General features: G+C 40.6%; 1 protein-coding gene across 2 annotated transcripts in view; it reads right to left on the bottom strand.

The window, feature by feature from the left end:
* The window catches only part of SLC39A12 (solute carrier family 39 member 12), an 80,831-nt gene that overhangs the window by 52,908 nt on the left and 4,218 nt on the right, over positions 1-23,705 (bottom strand). For both annotated transcript variants that reach the window (XM_069548859.1, XM_069548857.1), the window contains exons 2-5: positions 19,402-19,683; positions 11,489-11,696; positions 5,374-5,546; positions 260-431 (exon numbers count right to left, since the gene is read on the bottom strand). In XM_069548859.1, the coding sequence (XP_069404960.1) occupies positions 260-431; positions 5,374-5,546; positions 11,489-11,696; positions 19,402-19,683 (835 nt within the window). The remainder of the gene's footprint in view (positions 1-259; positions 432-5,373; positions 5,547-11,488; positions 11,697-19,401; positions 19,684-23,705) is intronic.

Here is a 23,705-nt window from a genome sequence, read left to right as displayed (position 1 = left end):
TGAATCACAATTCTATCAATTACTAGCTACGTGTCTTTCGGCAAGTTATTTAACTTCCAGGTACCTCAGTTTCATCATCTCTAAAGTGAAGATAATAATAATTTCTAGCTGGTAGCATTGTTGTAAAGACTCAATGAGCTGATCAAAGTAAAATGCTTAAAACAGTGCCTGGTGTATGGTACGTATCCTTCCTTCACCATCACGAATCCACTGTGTGGATTGTGTGCATTGGCTTTCTGAGTGAAGAGCCAGGACTTACTCTCCAGCGTGGTGGGTGCCATCTTTGCTTGTTGGTCCTGGGGCAGCTGGCAAGAACAGCTGAGCAATTGCTGAATGATTCCTGGACTCATCTGCTTAAAGTCCTCCTTAGAAATGGGTGAAATCTTGTTCTGTAGAAATATGTTCACCAGCTGCCCGGCAGAGAAGCAAGTCTGTAGGAGGCAGAACATATGTTTTTACCAACCTCAGCACTGGACCAAACTCACCATCAACTACCATCCTGGAGGAATCAGGACTAAACTGGAAGGGTTGGAGTCAACACATGAAGCCGTTACTATGTGTGCTTCCCTGCACCCTTCTGTCCATACATAACTCTCGAGGACTGCTTTTCATCTCTGATTCTAGCCGCTGCATCTCACTTTCGTTCTGAGTATTGTGTAGTAGGAGCTTTGCATACATTTTTCTTTCCTGAAAAGAGATGCACAATGTTTTACGATGTGCTGGATGGTGTTCTAACCAGCAGCCTAAGCAAGCCTTAAGACTCTTGGGGGCATGGCTTTGTATTATTAATGAAGTTAAAACTTTATAGGATAAACAGGAGCTCTGGAGGAATAAGATCATTGTCTTTAATATTATCTGATTTAATAAACCTGTGTTGGCAACATGAATTTTCAAAAGCAATAAAAGTAAAGGTAATATTTTTAAAAGTGAATGCTGTGTCAACTTGCTGGTGTGGAAGCACTAAACGATATGGTGACCTATGTTCTTTGACAGCCCTTCACCACAGAAACAATTGAAATCATTGTTATCACTTACAGATTTCACTAATTTTTATCTATTTTTTCATATTGTATAGGGATGTTTATGAAAGAAGTAGCTAAACAATAAATGAAACAGATTTCTAAAAACTGCCTGAAAGCATTTGTCCACTTCAGAAGTGTTAAGGGCTGACATTTTATGCATCAAAAATTACATTGAAAAGTGTTCATATGTGGATGAGAAAGGTGTGTAGTTATACTAGCACAAACAGATGTCTTCTAATGAAATAAGACCCCAATGCAAGAGCAGTGTGATCTGAGGTCACAGTAAGGTATCTTTAAAAAAATCAGTGATGTCCAAGGATTGATTTGCCATGCTATAGAAAGTAGGGATTTTAAAGAAACATGGCTAATCGGAAAATGATGACTTTGCTGGGTTTTCCCAAATACAAATCCTCTGGGATGATCCCAAGGGCTGAAAAGCTTTATCTTGATTGGGAGACACTTTGTTGCATGGAACAGAGCCACTTAAACCACCAAACACCCAGAGAAGGATGTATTAAGGTTACAGAGGATGTCTGACATGGGAAAGACAGCCACATTTTATGAGGAATTCAACTGGAAGCTGGAAAATGAAAACCAAAGAATTTTCTCTATTTCTTCAGGACTCTGTATTTTCTCCTTTCTGTTTCCCCCTGCAGACATCCATTTCCCTTCATAGTCTGGCCTTCTCTCTTTAATAAACACATGGGCAGTTACTTCCCTGGCAGTCCAGTGGTTAAGATTTCACCTCCTAATGGATGGGGTGTAGGTTCGATCCCTGCTTGGGGAGATAAGATCTCCCCAAGGAGGCATCTCCTGTATGCCCCACAGGAAAAAACAAAACAAAACAAATATTATAACAAATTCAATAAAGACTTTAAAAGAGATCCACATCCAAAAAAATCTTTTAAAAAAACAGGCCATATAAGCACCAACCCATTCCATCTACCTGATGCGAAGAGCTGACTCACTAGAAAAGATCCTGATGCTGGGAAAGAGTGAAAGCAAAAGGAGAAGAGGGCGGCAGAGGATGAAATGGCTGGATAGCATCACTGATTCAATGGACATGAACTTGGGTAAACTCTCGGAGATAGTGAGGGACAGGGAGGCCTGGCGTGCTGCAGTCCATGAGGTCGCAAAGAGTCAGACATGACTTAGTGACTGAACAGCAACATTATTCATTGTAATAGTATGCTTGTCACTGCAAAATACTGTAAATAACTCATATGTTCATAAATAGAAGAAAGAATCAATAAAGTATGCACACATGATGTACTAATATGGAGTTATAAATAATAAAGATCACTGCGAACTGAAAAAAAAAGATTGGATTGAGTCTGCAAGTCCTGACAGATCTGATTGTCTCAACAAGGCCATGGATGGGTTTTCTTGTTCCAGTGTTATTTGATTCCATCAGTTTTGCCCCCAAGACAGGAAATGACATCATACTGTTCAAATATGGCTGCTGGACTCAGCCCTGTGGGTGGGGAAGGCATTTCTCAGAAAGATTGGGCAAGAACTCCAAAATGTTGCTACTACAAGAGGCAACAACAGAACATTAAATTTGTAATTTTTTCCCCCTTTATCAAAATAATTTACACCAAAGACAATAGTCTCTTTTGCACTATTTATTAATCATGGAATAGAATTATATCATCATTAAAAATACTGGCAACGATAAAGGGAAACTAACCATAAACATCTTATGATGAACCCTTCATAATAAATATTCTTAATGAAAAATGCCTGACTGGGAAATAAAAGAGTGGAGAAATAGACATGAAGAGGATGCCATGCCTCTCTCCCTAGTTCATTGTCAAGGAATTGAATAGTTTCCAGTTTTAGAACACCTTCTTGTAGAGTAAGGTTATTCTGTTATACGCTTCTATGCCCTTGATATTTACTTGCTATTCCTATACTATTTAGGTTACTGTTGCATTACATTTCTTCTGAAATCACTAATACAAATGTCCTTAAAAGTGATTCATTATTTCCTTTAAATTTTGGCAAACTATTTTTAATAAAAAAGAAAATAGAATGAAAATTAGATGATTCAGTCAATAACATTTAAAATAGCTTTATTCCTTTACCTAAAACTTCAATATACTTGTACACTTGTGTTGATGTGATAAGACCTTTGTGGGAACTTTAAAAACACATTTTCGTTTTGAGAATCACTTAGAGGGCTAGTTAAAAGACAGAATGCTGGGCTCCACAATCAGAGTGTATAATTCAGTAGATTCTGGGGTGGAACCTGAGAATTCAACCAACAGGGTCCCACGTACTGCTGATACTGCTGGCCCAGGGACAACACTTTGAGACTGACTGGTCCAAATAATACAGGCTGATCTTCAGATCTAGTCTCCTACTTTAGGGTCCCCTCAAGAGTCACAAAAAAAGTGAATGTTGAAACAGATAATTGAGAAAGAAGTGGTTTTGTTTATAGTTATCACAGAAGATGGCAGTTACTGTTCTTAGAAAATGCATGTCTTAAGTAAATAATCCCTAAATTTTAAGAAATAACCTTCATTATTTATGCAAATAGGGTTTCCATCAGACAAATGAGTTCTCTTCCTAAGAAGAGCTGGCCCTGAAGGAATATTTAAGGAGACCTCACAAACAAGGATTAATACAGGCATCAACTTGTTACCTTCAGTGACTACACTGTGAGTTTAAAATAATCAACTTTAATTGATGCCTTTACTATGTGGCATAATTAATAGAAATTAACTTTTTAAAATATATCATAGCAAAAATATGAAATACTTCCCAATCATGTATTAATAACTTACAGGAACAACTATTGTTAGAAATATTTACATAATTTTGCTCCTTCAATATACAGATTTGTGCTTAATAGGAATAATAACTCATTCAAGATACAAATAAAAAGTAGTCTTATTTTCTTTAAATCAACATTTATTAAACAATAGCAAAAAAAAAAACAATAGCATAGTTGTTAAGAGCATAGAATATGCTATGGGCAACTTATGTATATATCCTCAGTTTCTGTGAACTTAATCAACTACTTATTAGTTCCATGACTCAATTTCCTCATCGGTAGGGTAGAATCATTTAACCTAACCTCATACAGCTGTTGTAATAACTAAATGAAGAAATGCAGGGGAAACTCTGCAGTATCTAATACATAGTATTAATTTACTCATTAAATATAAGCCATTATCATGGAATATCAGTTTTCTGAGATTTTAAATGATAAGGGCATGGAAGATTTCTATGTGTAACAGAGTCTGAAAAATGCTGAATTCAATAAGACTAAAGAATTTTATTTACTACAGGACCTCCCGAGGCATGTTAATATGCTGCAGTGCAATAGATATCTCTATTTCCCAAACAGATTTGACAATAACACCCCTTTTTAAGAAAAAGGCAGTCTAGTAGTTAAGATTCTGCCCTTCCAATGGAGAGGGTTCAATCCCTGGTTGGGGAACTAAGATCCCACATGCCATGAGGCAAGGCCAAAAAGAACAAAGTATTATCCAGATTTCCCTGGTGGCCTAGTGATTAAGAATCTGTCTGCAGATGCATGGGACGCAGGCTTAATGCTTGGTCTGGGAACTAAGATCCCACATGCCACCGTGCAACTAAGCGTGTGTGCCACAACCACTGAATCTGCAGGCCCTAGAGCCTGTGCTCCACAAGAGAAGCCACTGCAATAGGAAGCCTGCACACCACAGCTGCAGAGTAGCCCCTTCTCGCTGCAACAAGAGAAAGCCCTCGTGCAGCAAAAAAGACCTAGCGCAGCCAAGTAACAAACAAACCAGGCAAACAAAAACAAGTAGTATCGAGTAGACTAATGAGTGTACTTTGGAACACAACTTCAGGAAGTAAGAATAAGAATATATTTATAGGTCCATATATCACCTTTCTCAAAAACCTTCTTAGTGCCACCATTTCTCTGCTGCTCACAATCCAAAGTAATCTCATCATAATCCAATCTAAATTTGAAGCATTCATTCATGATTGTTTTTATATGTCTATATCCCCCACTATCCTGGTAGCTCCATAGGAGCTGTGCCTGTTTTTGTTCAATTCTTTACCCCTAGTGCACACAATGGTGAATGATAAATGGTCACAAGTTTACTGAATTATTCATGAATTCAGTATGGAGGAAAGAGTAATATATACCATTCTCGTAATTATTTTGGCCTCAAGTTTTAAATCTGCAGAGATCTATGTGTAAAAGGAAAAAACCCTGACTACACTCTGGAAATAGAATATTTTTACATTTAAGGAAGTCTACATTACCCTTGAAGTTTTCTACAACTCTTAGAGAATGTTCACAGTTGCTTCCTTTGACAGTACAACAGTACAAGAGGAATAATGACAATACCTGATCCCAGGAAACTGGACCATCTTCTGATTCTGGGTCCATGGATACAGATATATTAGGGTAGTTTCCATCATGAATTGTTAGGCTGTTTTGTTTCCTTCTAAGCTGATGGATTTTATCTTTTCTGATACAGGTACTTTTAGTCCAGAGAGTGTTGAGGAGCTTGTCTAGTTCTAGAAATTTCATACAAAATTTGGTGTCAGAATAAAGACAAGCCAGTTTCAGAATAATCACAATTTCACATGGCCACACCATAGATATGTTACTAAGTAAATTTCCAAGTTCTAATGAAAAGCCAAGAAATTATTCTGAATAAGAATGAAGAACATTTATACTTCACATGGATATTGATTCCCTTACAACATCTTGCCTAAGCTTTAGAGCTGAACCATGATGAAATGGAAATGGGCAATTCCATCAATGGAGTGCCTTCTGGTAAGTCAATTAATTCTTTTTCTAGGTGTTCCCTATAAAAATGAAAACAAAAGATGAAACTGAATTAATCCTTAGAAACGCTATTCCCTTTAACCACCATACATCCTTAGTACATTAACTATGATTTTAAAGTAAAGTCAATCTAATCATATCCTCTTAAATGTTTAACGTGAAAAGAGATAGGAATTGAAAAGGAGCTGAGATTGTAGGGGCAAAACAGACCTCATTTTCTAAGGCAGCTGTGGTATGGTTGTCAGTTTATAGATTGCAGCTTAGTTTCCCTTGCTACAATGTAGGCTTTTAAAAATTGATTGACACAGAGAATAATTGAATAAATATAATGGTGAATTTCTTCAGATTTATTCATCTTCTTACTTGTAAAAATATATTTCTGGTATTTTCTAAATGTTACCATCAGTATTAGGAAAATTACAAGCTAGAGTTGCTACAATGTTTTATTTTAATTGGCCAGTTTCAAAAAAAATTTTTGAGACCTGCAAAGTAATGGGAAAGTGGGACCCAGAGTTAGGGAAAAAAGCAGTCAATAAATATGCCCCTGAGATTTCCCAGATGTTGGATTTAGCAGACAAAGACTTCAAAGCAGCGATCATCAGTATGTTCAAGGAACTAACGAAAATAATATTTGAGAAATTAAAGGAAAGTATAAGAATAATAAACTAACAAACAGCAACTTTTAATCAGGAGATCAAAATTATATAAAGTCTAAATGGAAATTCTGGACTAGAAGAATAGAATAGGTGAAGTGAAAAATTCACAGCAGCGTATTGGGATGGCAGAAGAAACAATTACTGAGTTAAAGATAAATTAATAGAAATAATCTACTCTGAAGAACAGAAAGAGAAAAAAGAACAAGTTTCAGAGACCTATGGGAAACAGCAAGTACACTGACCTATATGCAATGGCAGTCACTTGGAGAGGAGAGAGAGAAAGAAGTAGAAAAAAATACTGAAGAAAATAATGGTTAAAAACATTCTCAATTTGATGTGAAACCTCGATAAACATGTTCAATAAGTTCATCAGACATCAAATAGGATAAATATAAAAAAACAAGTCAAACACAAAGCTATACCTTGAAAGTAGTAATGGAAAACTGACTCATCACATAAAAAGGAACATCAGTACAATTAACAGTTAACTTATCATCTTAACATTGGAGTCCGGAAAGTAGTGGAATAAGATATTCAAAATGCAGAGAAAAATAACTGTCAGTTAAGAATTTAATACCCAGCATAAAACAAAGGTGAAATAAAATTATTCCCAGATAAACAATGAATGGTGAATTTATTGACAGCAGACCTGTCTTACAAGAAAGACTAAGTGAAGTGATTTAGACTAAAAAGAAATGACCAGAATGGTAAATTGAGTCTACAGGAAGAAATGAAGACTACTAGAAATGTAAATATATGGATTAATATAAAAGACTATAATAAATACTTTTTAACATATGTTCTCTAAACTCAACGAGGAAACACTAGAAGCTTTTCTTTCAAGGTCAAAAACATAAGGGTTCATTCTCAAAATATCCACCATTATATTGAGGTTATTAACTAATATAATCAGGTAACAAAGAAAATAGAGATACAAGAATTGAAAAAGAAGAGGTAACTCTATATCTATTTGGTGATGGTATAATTATATATCTGAAAACTCTAAATAATTAGGGCAAAAATAAAATGAAAGATTTAATCATGGAGTGAGTTACAAAATTAATCTAAAAAAAAAATCACTAACCTTCATATGGACAAACAAAAACCAGTTAGAAGCTATAATGAAAGAGAGGACCCCAGTTAAGAGATACAAAAAGAAAGTTAAATGTCTAGGTATAAATGTACCAGGAAATGTCTGAAACCTATGTGAGGGAAACAATAGAACACTCCACAAAATAGACATGTAAACATGAACAAATAGGAAGACATACTACGGGATTTAAAAACGTAACATCTTGTAAATATCATTTCTAAGTTATTTCATAATTTTTTAACAATTAGAATAATATTATCACAAGGTTTTTATCCCCCAGAATTTAACAGTTAGGTGATATTTGTCAGTAAGAATGAACAAGCCAGGAAAACCCTGAAAAGAAGAGCAATGAAGAAGGCTAGATCTACCAGAAATTAAAATATACTATAAAGCTGGTACACATAAAACAGCACAGTCCTGGCACATTTTTCCAACAAAAAAAAAAAACTGCCAAAAAATATAGTGGAGGGGAAGGGCAAGACACCTTGAAAAAAACTTCAATGACATCAACAATTCACATTTTATAGACCTTATTTAGATCCTAGTTCAATAAAAAATGAAAATATTTGTTAAAAGCTGAAAAAATGAACATTATAGAATCATTCACTTTTTTAGTTGTGATGCTAATAGATGCTTTTTTAAAAAAAGCCTTCTCTTCTAGAGATTCATACAGAAATACCAACAGGTTGATGATTTGCTTCAAAATAAACAAGTAATGAGCGCTGAAGAATTGATGTGTTTGAACTGTGGTGTTGGAGAAGACTCTTGAGAGTCCCTTGGACTGCAAGGAGATCAAATAATGAATTCTAAAGGAAATCAATCCTGAATATTCACTGGAAGGACTGATGCTGAAGTTGAACCTCCAATACTTTGGCCACCTGATGCAGAGAGCCAATTCATTGGAAAAGATCTAATGCTAAGAAGGATTGAAGGCAGGAGGAGAAGGGGACGACAGAGGACGAGACGGTTGGAGGGCATCACCAACTCAATGGACATGAGTTTGAGCAAGATCCAGGAGATGGTGAAGAACGGGGAAGCCTGGCATGGTAGAGTCTGTGGGGTTGCAAAGAGTCAGGCTGAGCAACTGAACAACAATAATCAAGTAATGGGAGAGAATGGAGGGACATATAAAATAAGATTATCCAAATTGCTGTTGCTTGTTGAGGTAGGGACTGTGTACATGGGAGTTCATTGTTTTATTGTTTCTACTTTTATTTATATTTGAAAATCTCTATAATAAAAACATTTTTTTAAAAAACCCACGTAAAAATAGCAAACTTTTGTTCCTCCTACTCCAAAATGCAATCAGTGTCAGTAGGGCCCTAACTCAGAGGCAGCTGTTAGAAAAAATGCCTCAGGGCCTCTGGAATAAGCATTTAATTGTACTGAAATGGGAAGGAATTCTGAGTTCTCAAATGCAAACGTGGCTGCTTTGTGCCCAAATGAGTGATACTGAACGTCTGTCACAAACATGTGGGTTTTTTATCCCAGGTCCATGATGGTTTCATATGCAGACAGCTCGCCTTGATCTTACAGTACAGCTTGCCTCCAACCATATTCTGTACTCCAGTGTTGAGCCTTCAAGTGGCACAAATTTTTATTTGAAAAGTGGAGTAATTGCATTCCTTTGGTTGACATGGAAACTGTCCTGCTGAAACTCAGTCATCCAAAATCTCAATTTCATAATCCCTCTTTCCCATATCAAAATCATTCTCAGCACAGCATGCCTTCTCCTGGTCTCTGTCCTAGTGATGACAACTGCTGCTGCTGCTGCTAAGTCGCTTCTGTCGTGTCCGACTCTGCGCGACCCCATAGACGGCAGCCCACCAGGCTCCCCTGTCCCTGGGATTCTCCAGGCAAGAACACTGGAGTGGGTTGCCATTTCCTTCTCCAATGCATGAAAGTGAAAAGTGGAAGTGAAGTGGTTCAGTCGTGTCTGACTCTTTGCGACCCCATGGACTGCAGCCTACCAGGCTCCTCCGTCCATGGGATTTTCCAGGCAAGAGTACTGGAGTGGGGTGTCATCGCCTTCTCTGAATGATGACAGCTAGGTAACACAATTGACTGGTGCTTCAGTTTTCATCTTAATAAAGATTTCTTTCCTTTTTTTTAAAAAAATTAGTTAATTTTTAATTGAAGGATAAACTGCTTTACAATATTGTATTGATTTCTGCCATACATCATCATGAATCAACCGTAAGTATACATATGTCCCCTCCCTCCAACTTCCCACCCCATCCCACCTCTCCAGGCTGTCCCAGAGCACACTGGTTTGAGCTCCCTGAGTCATACAGCAAATTCCCACTGGCTACCTATTTTACATATGGTAATATATACGTTTCCATGCTACTTTTTCCATTTGTCCCATCCTCTCCATCCCTCTTTGTGTTCACAAGTCAAATCAAGAGTCCTCAACCTTCAGGGTCTAATGCCTGAGGTGGAGCTGAGGTTTAATAATAATAGAAATAAAGCGCACAACAGATGTAATGCCCTTGAATTATCCTTACACCATCCCCCTCCTCTGGTCCATGGAAAAACTCTCTTTCACAGAACAGTGCCTGGTGCCAGAAAGGTTGGGGACCGCTGGCTTTAAGCATATAAAATGAATTACAGAAAAACACATCTGTCATTCAACTGGTTATACAAACAAGTCAGGGAAAGTTCTGTGCAGATTTGGATGACTCTTAGCCCTTGATCCCTTTCAAAGTTGGAAGATTTATCTAGATCATGAGTGTGCTGCTGGCGTCTTGGAAAATTTGTATTTCTCTTCTGTGTTGTGACTTCCCAAGAGGAAATATGTTGGCAAAAGCACCAGCTATGAAGTGACACACCAAGTCCCCTCGGTGTGTGCAGAAAGCTGGGCGTTCTAATGCAGATGAAAAAATTAAGTCATTTCACTCTTAATGTCTTGTCGAGTACAAAGAAATGTGTGAAACACACATTCTGATTTCATTCCATGATGTCCTATTTTATCTCAGATCCCTAAAATGCTGGCAGTCACAAATGCAGCCAGGCCGCATATTTTACAATGCTTCTGTTTAACACAACACGACTTACTTTTATGGTTCCAAGCAAACTGCTACCAAGCCTCTTGCACCATTTGGAATACCCTTTTATCCTTCTCCACAAGCAGTCCCCAACTTTTTTGGCACTAAGGAGCAGTTTTGTGGAAGACAATTTTTCCAGGGACCAGGTGGTGGGCAGTTAGGGGGAAGAGAGGTGGGAGGGAGGGGATGGTTTTGGAATGATTCAAACACATTACATTTATTGTGCATTTTATTTCTATTATTTTATTACATCAGGTCCTGAAGTCATCAGGCATTAGATCCTGGAGGCTGGAGACCTCTGTTCTACAAGATACTTCGTCACCTATTGCCCAACACTTTATACCAAAAGAGATAGTAGTGCTAGGGTGCCCTCATTTGCAAAGTCATATCCGACTCTTAGTGACCCCACAGACTGTAGCCTGCCAGGCTCCTCTGCCCGTGGGATTTCCCAGGTAAGAATATTGGAGTGGGTTGCCATTTCCTCCTCCAGGGGGTGTTCCTGACCCAGGAATAGAACTTGCATCTCCTGCACTGGCAGGCAGATTCTTTACCACTGAGCCACCTAGGACATTCCAATTAGTACTAGTAACAGATCATAAAAATCTCTCCCTTCAACTCTCTACCCACAATCTCATCATCCCTGCTCAAGGGTGCTGTTTTTGTTTTTGCTTTGCCTTATCACGCCACAGATGTCATAGCATGTTTGCCCTGACAAGGCCCCCTGGGCTGTCTCGCTACAAGCTGAGATAAAAAGGGTGTTTAAAACATACCTGAACAAACTCGGTCACCACAATGCTTCCACCTTTGTTTTTGGAACAGTTTATATTTAGTAGGTGTGACTTGGAAATGAAATTCATGAAAAGCATCCTTACCTGATAGGTGAAGAGTATTCGTACTATTCAAGGCACTGAAAATGTATTCTGTAAAATAGTCTGGGGGAGGCAAGTTTCTTTGTCCCAGACAAACACCTTGGAGGGACAAAGCAATGATTGTCGCTGCCAACTGAGGAAGAGTGTTTTCATCGGCACCATCACTGCTTAGGATTCCAGATTTTTTCTGCAGCACTTTGGTTTCCATACACTGAAAAATCAGACACAAAGTAAAAAGGAAATGTTAACTTCTGAAGCTATTCTGATTAAAAAATCTCTAGGGACTTCCCTGGTGGTTCAGTTGTTGAAAATCTGCCTGCCAATGCAAAAAAACACAGGTTCAATCCCTGGTCTGGGAAGATTCCACCTGCCATGGGGCAACTAAACTTGGACACCACAGCTGCTGAGCCCTCAGGCCCTAGAGTCTGTGCCCCACAACATGAGAAGTCACTGCAATGAGAAACCCACACACGCACTGCAACAAAGACCCAGTACAGCCAAAAGTAATTTAAAAAAAAAGAAGAAGAACATCTGGTGGCTCAGACGGTAAAGAATCCACCTGCAGTGCGGGAGACCTGGGTTTGATCCCTGGGTTGGGAAGATCCCCTGGAGGAGGGCATGACAACCCACTCTTGCCTGGAGAATCCTATGGTCAGAGAGACCTGATGGGCTACAGTTCATGGGGTTGCAAAGAGTGAAACACGACTGAGCAACTAAGCACAGCACAGCGCAGCGTCGCATCATTTTCTAGTCTCAGATAGAGCTCTATCTGGAAAATACTTGTTTCCTTCATCTGCCATGACGCTGAGTTTTTCATCTCCCATCTCAGTGGTTCTTACCTATCTAATCTTTCTCATTATTCATCTAAAGATGCGTTTTCTCCAATGAGACTCTTGCCCTGACTATTATGAAACAGGAGGGACATGACATAAACTGATTAGAATCAAATATGTCCAAGATGGTGGATGAGTCAACTTTCTCTAGAACTTGAGCCTCAGTATATACTCATCGTCACACTCAGCAAGCTGAGTGACACACCCACAGTTGCCATGACAGTTCTAAGGCAGACCATAAAGGTCAAAAAGTGGGCAGTGGCCCAATTCCTGGAAATCTCCACCCCTTCCCCAAAATAGCCGGACTACTCCTTCCATGCATTAGTCTATGAAATTACCCAGCCCTCTAAAAATTGACAACCCCAGGGTGCCTACATTCTCAGATGGCCCACACTGTGGCGTATGTTTCTCTCTAAACAAATCCACTTCTTAACTATCACTTTCTCTCTCACTGACTTCTTTCTGTGCTGAGACCTCAAGAATCTGAGCTTCATTAGTCCTGAGAACAGGTGCGATCTCAATTAAAATACCATAAGTCTAAGTCCCAATCTGAGGGGCACAGTTTAACTTTCATCCTTTCAAGTGGTGAACTGTTTTTCTCCAGCTTCAAGTGTAGCCTGAAGGCTGATAACATTCAAATCTATATTCCTGATGTTGACTTCAAGCTGACTCTGCTGTCTTATATGATCACAAAGCACGCTCCCTTTCACATCTGCCTTCAACTACTTGGTTTAGCTTCCTCCTTATCAACCAAAACTTCCTCCAGCCATAGGCTAGTGATGACATGGATTCTCTTTTCATTCCCAAAGAGAGGTTCGCTACAACAGTAAGATATGAAGGGAAGAAGAAGGATCCAAAACAAAAATATGGGTCATCACCCATCTCACAATTTTTATAAATAATAAGTGAATCTACTAGTTGAATCAGTATCAAGTGGATGTGTGTGTGTGTGTGTGTATGCTCAATCACTCAGTTGTGTCCAACTCTTTGTGACTCCATGGACTGTATCCCACCAGGCTCCTCTGCCCATGGAATTTTGCACGCAAGAATACTGGAGTGGGTTGCCATTTCCCTCTCCAGGGGATCTTCTTGACCCAGCGACTGAGTTCCTGTCTCCTGCATCTCCTGCGTTCACAAGCAGATACGTTGTTGCTGAGCAAATGGGAAGAGAGGAGCATGGTGAAGGCCAAAGGTTTATTGGCATGTAATGGAGTTTGCCCTATATCCTAAAATCAACTGGAAGCCAAAGGAGGATTTTGAGCAAGGGATTGGAATAGGGCTATAGGTCTAGTGTGTTTTGATGAATTCACTCTGGCTACGTGGTGGAGAACAATAGACTGGAAAGGAAGTCAGTGATTCCTAGAAGCACAGTTGGAAGACTATTACAGTAGTCCAGGTAAAAAACAGTGATGGTGATAATTGGAGAAAAGTCATCAGGGTATGGATCTCTTCAGGAGGAAATAGCAGTAGGACTTGGAGATATATTAGATATAAAGGTGGAAGAAATTTAGAAAATAAAATTTCTAGTTGGGCCTTTATCTGCTGACCTATGAAGTGACACATGAAGCCTGGGTCTCGAGGGGTTGACTTATGGGTATTTTAAGTATGAGGTGTCTTTACCACATCCTTAAAGAAAAGATGCTGAAGAGCTTATGTGAGTCTGGAGTTCACAGGAGTGTCTGGGATGGAGATACACTCTTGTGAGTCATCTTTAACTACAGATGTGCTACCCTGGAGGAAGAACGGGGAATGACGGGGGCTAAGATCATGCCTGAAAGAGCATTAATGCTTACAATCTACACACAGTGACCACAGAGCTGTTTTTGAATTGGTAGGTTTCTTTCTCTTGGGTATAATACTCAGTACAAATATTCAGTACAAGAGTTGCTAGATTGTTTGGTAGTTCTATTTTTAATTTTTTGAGGAAGCTTCATTCTGTTTTCCATAGTGGCTGCAGCACTATAGGCAAGATATGGAAGAAACCTAAACATCCATTGATTGATTAATAGATAAAGAAAATGTGGTATATATGTATACACCCGATGGCTCAGCAGGTAAAGAATCTGCCTGCAATGTAACAGACACATGATATGCAGGTTTAATCCTTGGGTCAGGAAGATTCCCTGGAAGAAGAAATGGCAACCTACGCCAGTATTCTTGTTTGAAAAGTCCCATGGACAGAGGAGCCTAGTGGCCTATAGTCCATGGGGTCACAAAGAGTCAGACAACAGCTGAGCTTGTATGCATGTATACATGTACACATGTACAAAGGAACATAATGCAGCCATGAAAAAGAATGAAATCTTGCCATTTGCAACAAAATGGCACTATGCTAAGTGAAACAAACTAGGAGGCCAAAGAAAAACACTATATAACCTCATTTATATATGGAATCTAAAAAACAAGCGAACCGAACAAAATAGAAACAAACTTATGGAAATAGAGAGCAAACTGATGGCTGCCCTAGGAGATGGAGTGGGAGATTGGGTGAAATAGGTGAAGGGAAATAAGAGGTGCAAACTTCAAGTTATAAAATAAATTATGGAGGTAAAACATATAGCATAGGAATAAAAAAAGTCTACACAGAGAAAGAGAGATGAGCCTGCATAGGTGAAAATGGGGGTCAGAGAGCAAGAAGAACAGGAATGCGCAGCATCACACAAGCCAAAGTAGAGGCTATTTCCAGAGCTACATGAGCAACAGCAAAGAAAGGACAGGTTCAGGAATAGAAATAATGACTTTCCATTTTAATACTGAATTTCAAGAGCCAAGGAAATAGCCAAGGGAGAATTTTGAAAGGCAGGTGTTTATATGAGCTGATGGCTCAGAAGAGAAATCTGGACTGGTATGCAGCAGAACTGAAGGTCATCAGTGTTTGGGAGTGCTTGACGTTGTGAGTCAAGTGAGTGAAAGTCACTCAGTCGTATCCGACTCTTTGTGACCCCATGGACTATACAGTCCATGGAATTCTCCAGACCAGAATACTTGAGTGGATAGCCTTTCCCGTCTTGAGGGGATCTTCCCAACCCAGTTATCGAACCCAGGTCTCCCACATTGCAGGCAGATTCTCTACTAGCTGAGCTACAAGGGAAGCCCAGCTTAAGGGATGGCAGGTCACGTTCATCCTTCAAAGGAATAGCTGGACAAGTGAGAAGAAAACCAGGAGATGGGTGTGATGGAAATGGGAGAAAAAAAACATGAAATGTGGGATGACAGAAATCAATGAATGACGGGATTTTCCCAGTGGTCCAGTAGTTAAAATTTCACTTTTGAATGGAGGGGACACAGGTTCAATCTCTGGTCAGGGGACTAAAATCCTACATGCCATATTGTGTTAGTCTTTCTGTCGTGTCCAACTCTTTGCCATGGTGCTCCCCATGGCCCAACTTTGGTTTTCCCTCTCCTTACTATATTCTTGTTACTTGAGATGCACTCACAATGCCAAGCACTCCCAAATACTGATGACCTTCAATTCTGCTGCATACCAGTCCAGATTTTTCTTTTGAGCCATCCACTCATATACAGACAGACCTCACAGACTATAGCCTGCCAGGCTCCTCTGTCCATGGGATTCTCCAGGCAAGAACACTGGACTGGGTTGTCATTTCCTTCTCCAGGGGATCGTCCCAACCCAGGGACCAAACCCACAGGTCTTATGTCTCCTGCACTGGCTGCATGCTGTGCGGTACAGGTGAAAAAAGGGAAGAAATCAGGGAGAGAAGGAGAGCTTCATGGAGATGGGACTTGACTTCAAAAGTGAGGGCACGGAGCAGGACATAAATGATTTAGGAATACCATGTACAGGAGGGCTTCCCTGGTGGCGCAGGCACTAAAGAATCTGCCTGCAATGTGGGAGACCTGGGTTTGATTCCTGGGTTGGGAAGATCCCCTGTAGGAGGGCATGGCAACCCACTCCAGTATTCTTGCCGGGAGAATTCCCATGGACAGAGGAGCCTGGTGGGCTATGGTCCATGGGGTCACAAAGAGTCAGACATGACTGAGCAGCTGAGTGCATGTACAGGAGTGTGAGAAGGAGGAAGTATGTTCATCAAATGAGGAACTAAGGGGAGGTTTACTATGTCAATGTTGCCTTGTGATGCAGGACAATGGGGGAAAAGTTCTGATAAGATTATTTACTGAAGTATATAGTTGATTTACACTATTGTGTTTCATTGTTTAATTTTTGCTGTACAGCAAAGTGACTTAATTATATATATATGTATACACACACATACACACACACACACACACACAGACTCTTTTTCATGTTCTTTTCCATTATGGTTTAGGGCAAGGGTCCCCTAAGCCCAGGCCACAAACAGGTAGCAGTTCATGGTCTGTTAGAAACTGGGCCACACGTGAAGAGGTGAGCAGTGAAAAAAACTGGAAACATCTCCCTGCTCCATCCATGGAAAAATTGTCTTCCACAAAACCAGTCCCTGGTGCCAAAAAGTCAGGGACTGCTGGTTTAGAGAACTGTATTCAATAGTGTGTCGGTTTTTTTTAAAGTCTGTAATTGGTGAGTTTGGCAAGAGCCTATTCACAGCTATGGTGGGGAGCAGCATGGAAGGCTGAGAGGCAGTTATCAAACTTTAAACAAATTTGGAGAAGTAGCCAGACTCATGAACGACAATAACAAGTTAAAACAGCAGAGAGTGTGCATGGTATAGAGGTGGGGTGGGTTTTTCATGGAAGCTGTAAAAGAGTAATCATCTCAAAGTGCCAGTGAGGACAAAGGAAGATTCTAAAGGTTGTTTCCATCCCTGAAGTCCTTAGGATGTGGTCACAAATATTCATGAAGAAGCAGGGTTAGTGGAAGACCAGGTACATTTACCATGGAAACAGCAAGAGCAGAAAGAATGGAGAGAGGTGGGTGCATTCAGACACTGCGTCCGGAAGATGAAACCGAGTTGGAACAGAAGGAAGGACTAAAGGGATGTTTAGACTCTGGACCATTAGGGAAGGTGGCTAAATCAGGGTATGATAGAGTAACGTTGTCTCTCTTAATGAGCTGGTTAAGGCTCAGCTGGAGCTACTGTTAGTGGTGTGACTTAAGGAGATTGAGTCCTATGCAAACCAAGACCTGCTAGTCATTTCGGACCTGGATTGCCAGAACCTTCTGTGCCCTTATATATCCTCTAGTCAGAGAGCAGCAGCCTGCAGTGAGGTGCCAAGAGGCCTTCTGCAAAGTCCAGACTGACTGACATCCTAGAGGAACCCAAGTCCAAGTGCACAGGCCACAGGATCCAGGATCTGGAGACAATGCTTTCCTCCATGAGATAGTTCCAAGGTGCAGCGCAGGGTTATGACTCATCAGTAGCTCAGTTCTTTTTGACTCAATATAAGAATAAACTAGATCAACATATAATATTGAAGTAGTTTATTCTGTTACAGGAATGTTTAATCTCACACACACATACTCAGAAACTCAGGTATTTGCAGTATGCATTGCATAACCAGAAGTCTGCTTTAAATATATACACTCCATCTGCCTTTAAATGCTGGCTTTTCATTTGCATTTAATATATATCAAAAGATAATAACACACAGGAGGCTAAAATCCCAGTGGCTAATTTGAACTGATCTTGTATTATATAGATGTTTCACTGAGGAAATTCTCTGTAGAGACACCTCCTTATTTAAGCAGAAAAATTGAATTTTATGAAAGAACCACATTTTCTCAGTTGGAAGTAGAAAAAGAATATGGCCAAAGTTTTGAGATTCATGTGATTCTAAGTTACTGAAATGACATCTACAAAGTTCTTAGTAAACTGTCTTTCCATTTGTTCTGCCAAATATGAGAGAAATTAAGCCTATTTACAGCAAATTGGAAGGTATGTTTTCTGGCATTAAGTTGCAGCATGATTGTACAAATACCTTTGAACTCCTAGAAATCAGAATTGAGGTCAAGAATTTAAATTTATCAGTATATGTTGCCACAGAGTGAATGTTTGTGTCTCGCCAAAAATTCAAATGAAATCCTAACCTCCACGGTGATGATATTAGGAAGTGAAGCTTTGGGAAGGTGATTAGATCATGAGGGTGGAACCCTCATGAATGGAATTAGTGTCCTTATATAACACTCCACAGGTCTCCCTTGCTCCTCCCACCATGTGAGGACACAAAGGAGAGACGACTTTCTGTGAACCAAAAAGTAGCCTCTCATCAGATACCAAATCTACCCAGCACTTTGATCTTCGACTTTCCAGTCTCCAGAAGTGTGAGAATAAGTTTCTGTTGTTTGTAAGCCACCCAGTTTATGACACTTATATTATATCAGCCCAAATGGACTGAGACACATATCAATTAATAATTCAAGAGGAAAAAATAACACATTCTGCCACACTCTTCAAAATGTGCTGGTGGCTTCTCAATTAATTCTTTAAGAAAATATGGCTTACAAGAGTTCATGTTCAGAAAATGTTATCAGCTCAAACTTTCCGCCACAAAGCAGAAAGCAAAAAGGTAACTGAAGGGTCAGCTTTTACTGGAATAGTAATGAGGCAACAAATGCTTGTTTCCTAACAGTGGGAGCTGGAAGAGAAGAAAAGGCTTGGGACCGCTGAATATGGGCAGCACCAATCAAAAGCCACAAAAGAGATAATGTCTGTGCTGTCATGAATAAGGCTTTTTGCAAGCTGCATCGTCCGGGAAGTAACTAATAATAAATTCATCCCTCCCCAACTCTTACTACCTTCTCTTTCTCTAGCCAGAAGGCAAGGCAAATAGACACACTGTAATCACTGCTCGAGTTCAGTCCTTGGAGACTGATCAAAAGCCATGAATCACATTCACTCTAGTGCTCAGGGGGACTCAGAATAGAGCCGCCTCGTTACCTGGCCTGTCTGCCCACCCTCCTACCCAGCTTCTGGCTAAAACTCATCTGACAACTGATTAATTGTTACATTCCCCCCTTCAGACTCAGAATTTTAAATTATGTTACAACATCCCATCACTAAAAACGACAACTACTTACCTCTCTAAGAAGTTTTTGAGCATCTTACAAATATATTAGTGACAAAAAGTCATGCTCTGAGACTGTATCTTAGCAGCAGAGCTAGTTAGCAATTCTGACTTTCTTACCTGGTTTCTGGAAGTGTCAAAGTACTGCCTGGTGAAAGCCAGGATATCTTCTGTCTCATTCTGTGAAAGGAAATAGGAGTCTTCATCCTGCCTGAGGCTGAGAAGGCTGTGCAGGTAAAACGTATACTCCTTATTACTCATGTTGAGCTTAGAAGAACAAATCTCTTCCTGATGAATGATGTAATAGAGGAGGAGAAGAGAAACTCGCTGGATCACTTCCTCTCTGAGCTGATCCTCGAAATCTCCTCCAGCTATTAGTAACAGGGCATCCGGTTCAAAGCACTGTGCAAAAATTAATAAATAAAAATAAACAGAAAGCTTGACAAATAGTCCTGGAACATTAACCACCACAGAGTCTGCTGCTGCTGCTGCTGCTAAGTCGCTTCAGTCGTGTCCGACTCTGTGTGACCCTAGAGATGGAAGCCCACCAGGCTCCCCCGTCCCCGGGATTCTCCAAGCAAGAACACTGGAGTGGGTTGCCATTTCCTTCTCCAATGCAGGAAAGGGAAAAGCGAAAGGGAAGTCGCTCAGTTGTGTCCGACTCTTAGCGACCCTATGGACTACAGCCCACTAAGCTCCTCCGTCCATGGGATTTTCTAGGCAGGAGTACTAGAGTGGGGTGCTATTGCCTTCTCTGCCACAGAGTCTATGACGCTTATTATTTTATGAATAGGAAGGAAAAGTGGGCAGCCTCAATAGCCCAGTTCAAGTAAGACAGTCAGGGTTGAACTTCTATATAAGGAAGTTCTCCCAGGAAGTCCTTATTTCCTAAACGCAGTCTTTCTGTCTTCAACTATGGTAACACAAGCTGTCAATTTGCTGCCTTGATTAAAACCAGCTGACTTTGGCTTTTAAAGTGATGCCCCATTGCATTTAGAACGAAATTCAAGTCCTTATAATTTTCTCCTCAGTCTGGCTTCTACCTACCCTATCTAGCCAACCTCATCTTATCCTCTCTCCACTGCTCTCACTTCACTTCTGCTTCTGTGACTTTCTGTCAGTTCCACCAGGCTCTATCCCACTTGATTTCTTGGGTCTCAGCTTCAGGGGCCACCTCCTCAGGGATGCCTTCCCAGATACCCTGTCCAAAGTTGGAAGTCCCCATCCCTCCCCTGTGTTCTCTAGCACAGTGCCATTCAATAGGAATACAATGCAAGCTACAAGTGCTAGGCACACTTTAAAATTCCTGGTAACCGCATGTTTTGTTTTGTTTGTGCTGTGCTGGGTCTTCGTTGCAGTGCATGGGGGTTTCCCCAGCTGTGGACCATGGACAGGCTCTACAGCATGTGGGCTCAGCAGTTGTGGCACATGGCTTCTCTACTTGGGGCACACAAGCTTAGTTGCCCCATGGCATGTGGGATCTTAGTTCCCTGTATTGGAGGGTGGATTTTTAACTACTGGACCACCAGGGATGTCCCAAGTAGCCACCTTTCAAACCATAAAAGAAATAAATGAAATTAATGTGAATAATACATTTTATTGCAAGATACACATATATGCAAGATATGATCACTTCAACACACAATCAAAATTCTAAAAGGTATCAATGTGCTATTTGACATTCTTTTTGTCACACTAAATCTTTGAAATCTGCTGTGTGGTTTACACTGACCAGTATATCTCAGCTGGGATGAGCCACATATTAAGGGCCTAACAGGCTGAGGCAGCAATGGCAGCTTTAACATTCATGGTTTTTTTGTTTTTTTGTTTTTTTCATTTTTTCATGGAACTAGGCTTCTAAGATTAATTTGTCTGCTTGTTTATTTTCTATTTCCTCTTGATGACAACTGGCCCAGTAAGGCTGGATTTTGTCTGCTTTGTGCATAGCTCTACCCTCGGTCTCCAGCACCATGATGACACTTAAGAAGAATGAAGATGGAACACGTGTGCTCAGTGGCTCAGTTGTGTCTGACTCTGTGACTCTTTGGACTGTAGCCTACCAGGCTCCTCTGTCCATGGGATTTTTCAGACAAGAATACTGGAGTGGGTTGCCATTTCATCCTCCAGGGGAATCTTTCTGACCCAGGGATCGAACTCGAGTCTCTTACGTCTTCTGTATTGGCAGGTGGGTTCCTTACCACTAGTGCCACCTAGTGGGTACCATCTGCTTCTCCCTTATCCCACCTAAGAGAACTGATGTCAGTACCCTTCTGAGACTCAATTACCGCACCCTGCTGTTAACAGAGAGGTTGGTGGTTTGAGAATTACTAAAAATGTTTCTGTGATGCTTTGTTTCACAAGCCACAGACAGATGCCTGGCTTGTCTAATCAAGAAGTTTACTTGACAGAGGAAGGTGTTTGGAGAAATGTGTTGAGACAGTGAGAAAAAGAAAGACACATAGGTTGTGGAAGAGAAGCTTTCCAAGCAAGACAAGAACTGTCTTTCTTCAAAGACACTCGAGGAGCTTCTGGGAACACTCGAGGAGCTTCTGGGAACACTCCCAGGATCCAAGAAGCAGTCCATGACATGGCACCAGCCTCAGGGTGAAGGCATTAAGTAATACCTATCTCAAGCCCCAGGGGAGCTGTCCCACTGTGGGATAATCTACTCTAACATCTTTGAATCTGTTCTCTGAGGTGGAAGTTTCAGGGGATCTAATTCCATGTCTGTTGTGCATCCCACTGGGTAACATCTGGAAAATACTATCTGAGTCAGAAAGAAACATGTCATCCATCTGTAAAGCAAAGCATTAATCACATTCTTCACAAGCCAAGCAGATTCCAAGCTCTCCCCAACTCAACTGCAAGGGGCCAAGAACTCGGCAAACAGGCACAGGCTTCTCAATGAGACCAACTCTGAACGTCAAGGTTAAACAAACCACCAAAACCACACCAGCCCTTTTCTGTTCCCTAATCAGCCCTAGAGAAAAGTCCATAGGTCGGTAGCTGTTGTATGGGGCTGACACCAGGACCCAGGGAGGTGAGTCAGATGAATCCTTCTTTGGACCAAATAACCTCCTGAAACTAGAATATTGGTAAAACTATTGGTCATACGGCCACCATTTACTGGAAGCCATGTGTCCAAGACAGAGCTAAGCACCTTCCAAACCGAGTCATTCCTCAGTGTCTAAGTCTCCTGGTTTCTGGAAAAGGTGTCAGATAATCAATTTTTCAAAGAGGGGAAACACTGCATCATTTTAAATGGAAAAACAAAATGTGCCCAGTTTATATCATAATCAACCAAATATTTCTGCACAATAGACAGCATTCAGAATACTAATTGACCAATTATTTAATGTATAATGAGTTAATAGGTATATTTATATGCAGTATGCAAAGATTTAAGTATGCACAGAATTAAGTATGAACTAAATTTTTCCTTCTGTGAGGACGAATACCCTTAGTATATGTATAAGACAAGTTTAAGAGAGGGTGAGTAATGTACTTAAAGCCACACAGTTGATAGTGGCTGCCCAGTCTTAATTCCTGCTCTGCCACTGACAGACTCTATATTCCCATTCCTTTGTTGTGTGTCATGGAAATCAGCTGTGGATCACCTACGTATTTACTGTGCAGCCCCTTACCCAGTAATTCTCTCTCCCTCCTGTTTGGTAGGAGGAAATTGGGTCAATTAGGAGGTTGCTTGATAGCACTGGATAGATGGGAAGAAGAGTGTCAAGAACACACAGAACCTCTGTGAGGCCACCAGACCACATTTATGTGGCCCAGGTGTGGCTGTGTGCTGGTCGCACACAGCAGTGTCTATGGCCACTCTTCATCCCATCCAAGCTGCCTGAGACCTTGGTCCATTCGTGGTTCCTTCTCCATGCCTTTGCTGTGGACCTTTGTACGGGTGGGGAGGTGGGGTGTAGCACAAGGTAGTGGAGAAGAGGGTAAGATCTGGGCTTTCCTAGTAGTCAAGTGGTTAAGAATCCACCTTGCAATGCAGGGGACACCAGTTTGATCCCTGGTCAGGGAACTAAGATCCCACATGCCATGGGGTAGCTGAGCCCACGTGCATAACTACTGAGTCCATGCGCCTCAGCTATTGAAGCCCATGCATCTAAAGCCTGTGTTCCAAAACAAGGGAAGTCACTGCAGCAAGAAGCTCTTGCACCACTAGAGAGTATCCCCCACCTCGCTGCAGCTAGAGAAAGCCTGTGTGCAGCAACAAAAACACAGCATAGCCAAAAATAAACGAATACATAAAATATTTTTAAAAGAGGGTAAGATCTGTATTTATGCAGATGGTCATGCCAGAATTAGTTTATAAAATGCTTACAACTTGCAAGGTAAATCAGTTTCTCACTTTGAAAAACTTGTAAAAAGTTGTGGAAGCATTTCATTTGTCTGATTAGAGCATT

The sequence above is a fragment of the Ovis canadensis genome, chromosome 13 (assembly GCF_042477335.2).
Source record: "Ovis canadensis isolate MfBH-ARS-UI-01 breed Bighorn chromosome 13, ARS-UI_OviCan_v2, whole genome shotgun sequence".
In the NCBI taxonomy this organism is placed as follows: domain Eukaryota; kingdom Metazoa; phylum Chordata; class Mammalia; order Artiodactyla; family Bovidae; genus Ovis; species Ovis canadensis.
This window is presented reverse-complemented; position numbering and strand designations above follow the sequence as displayed.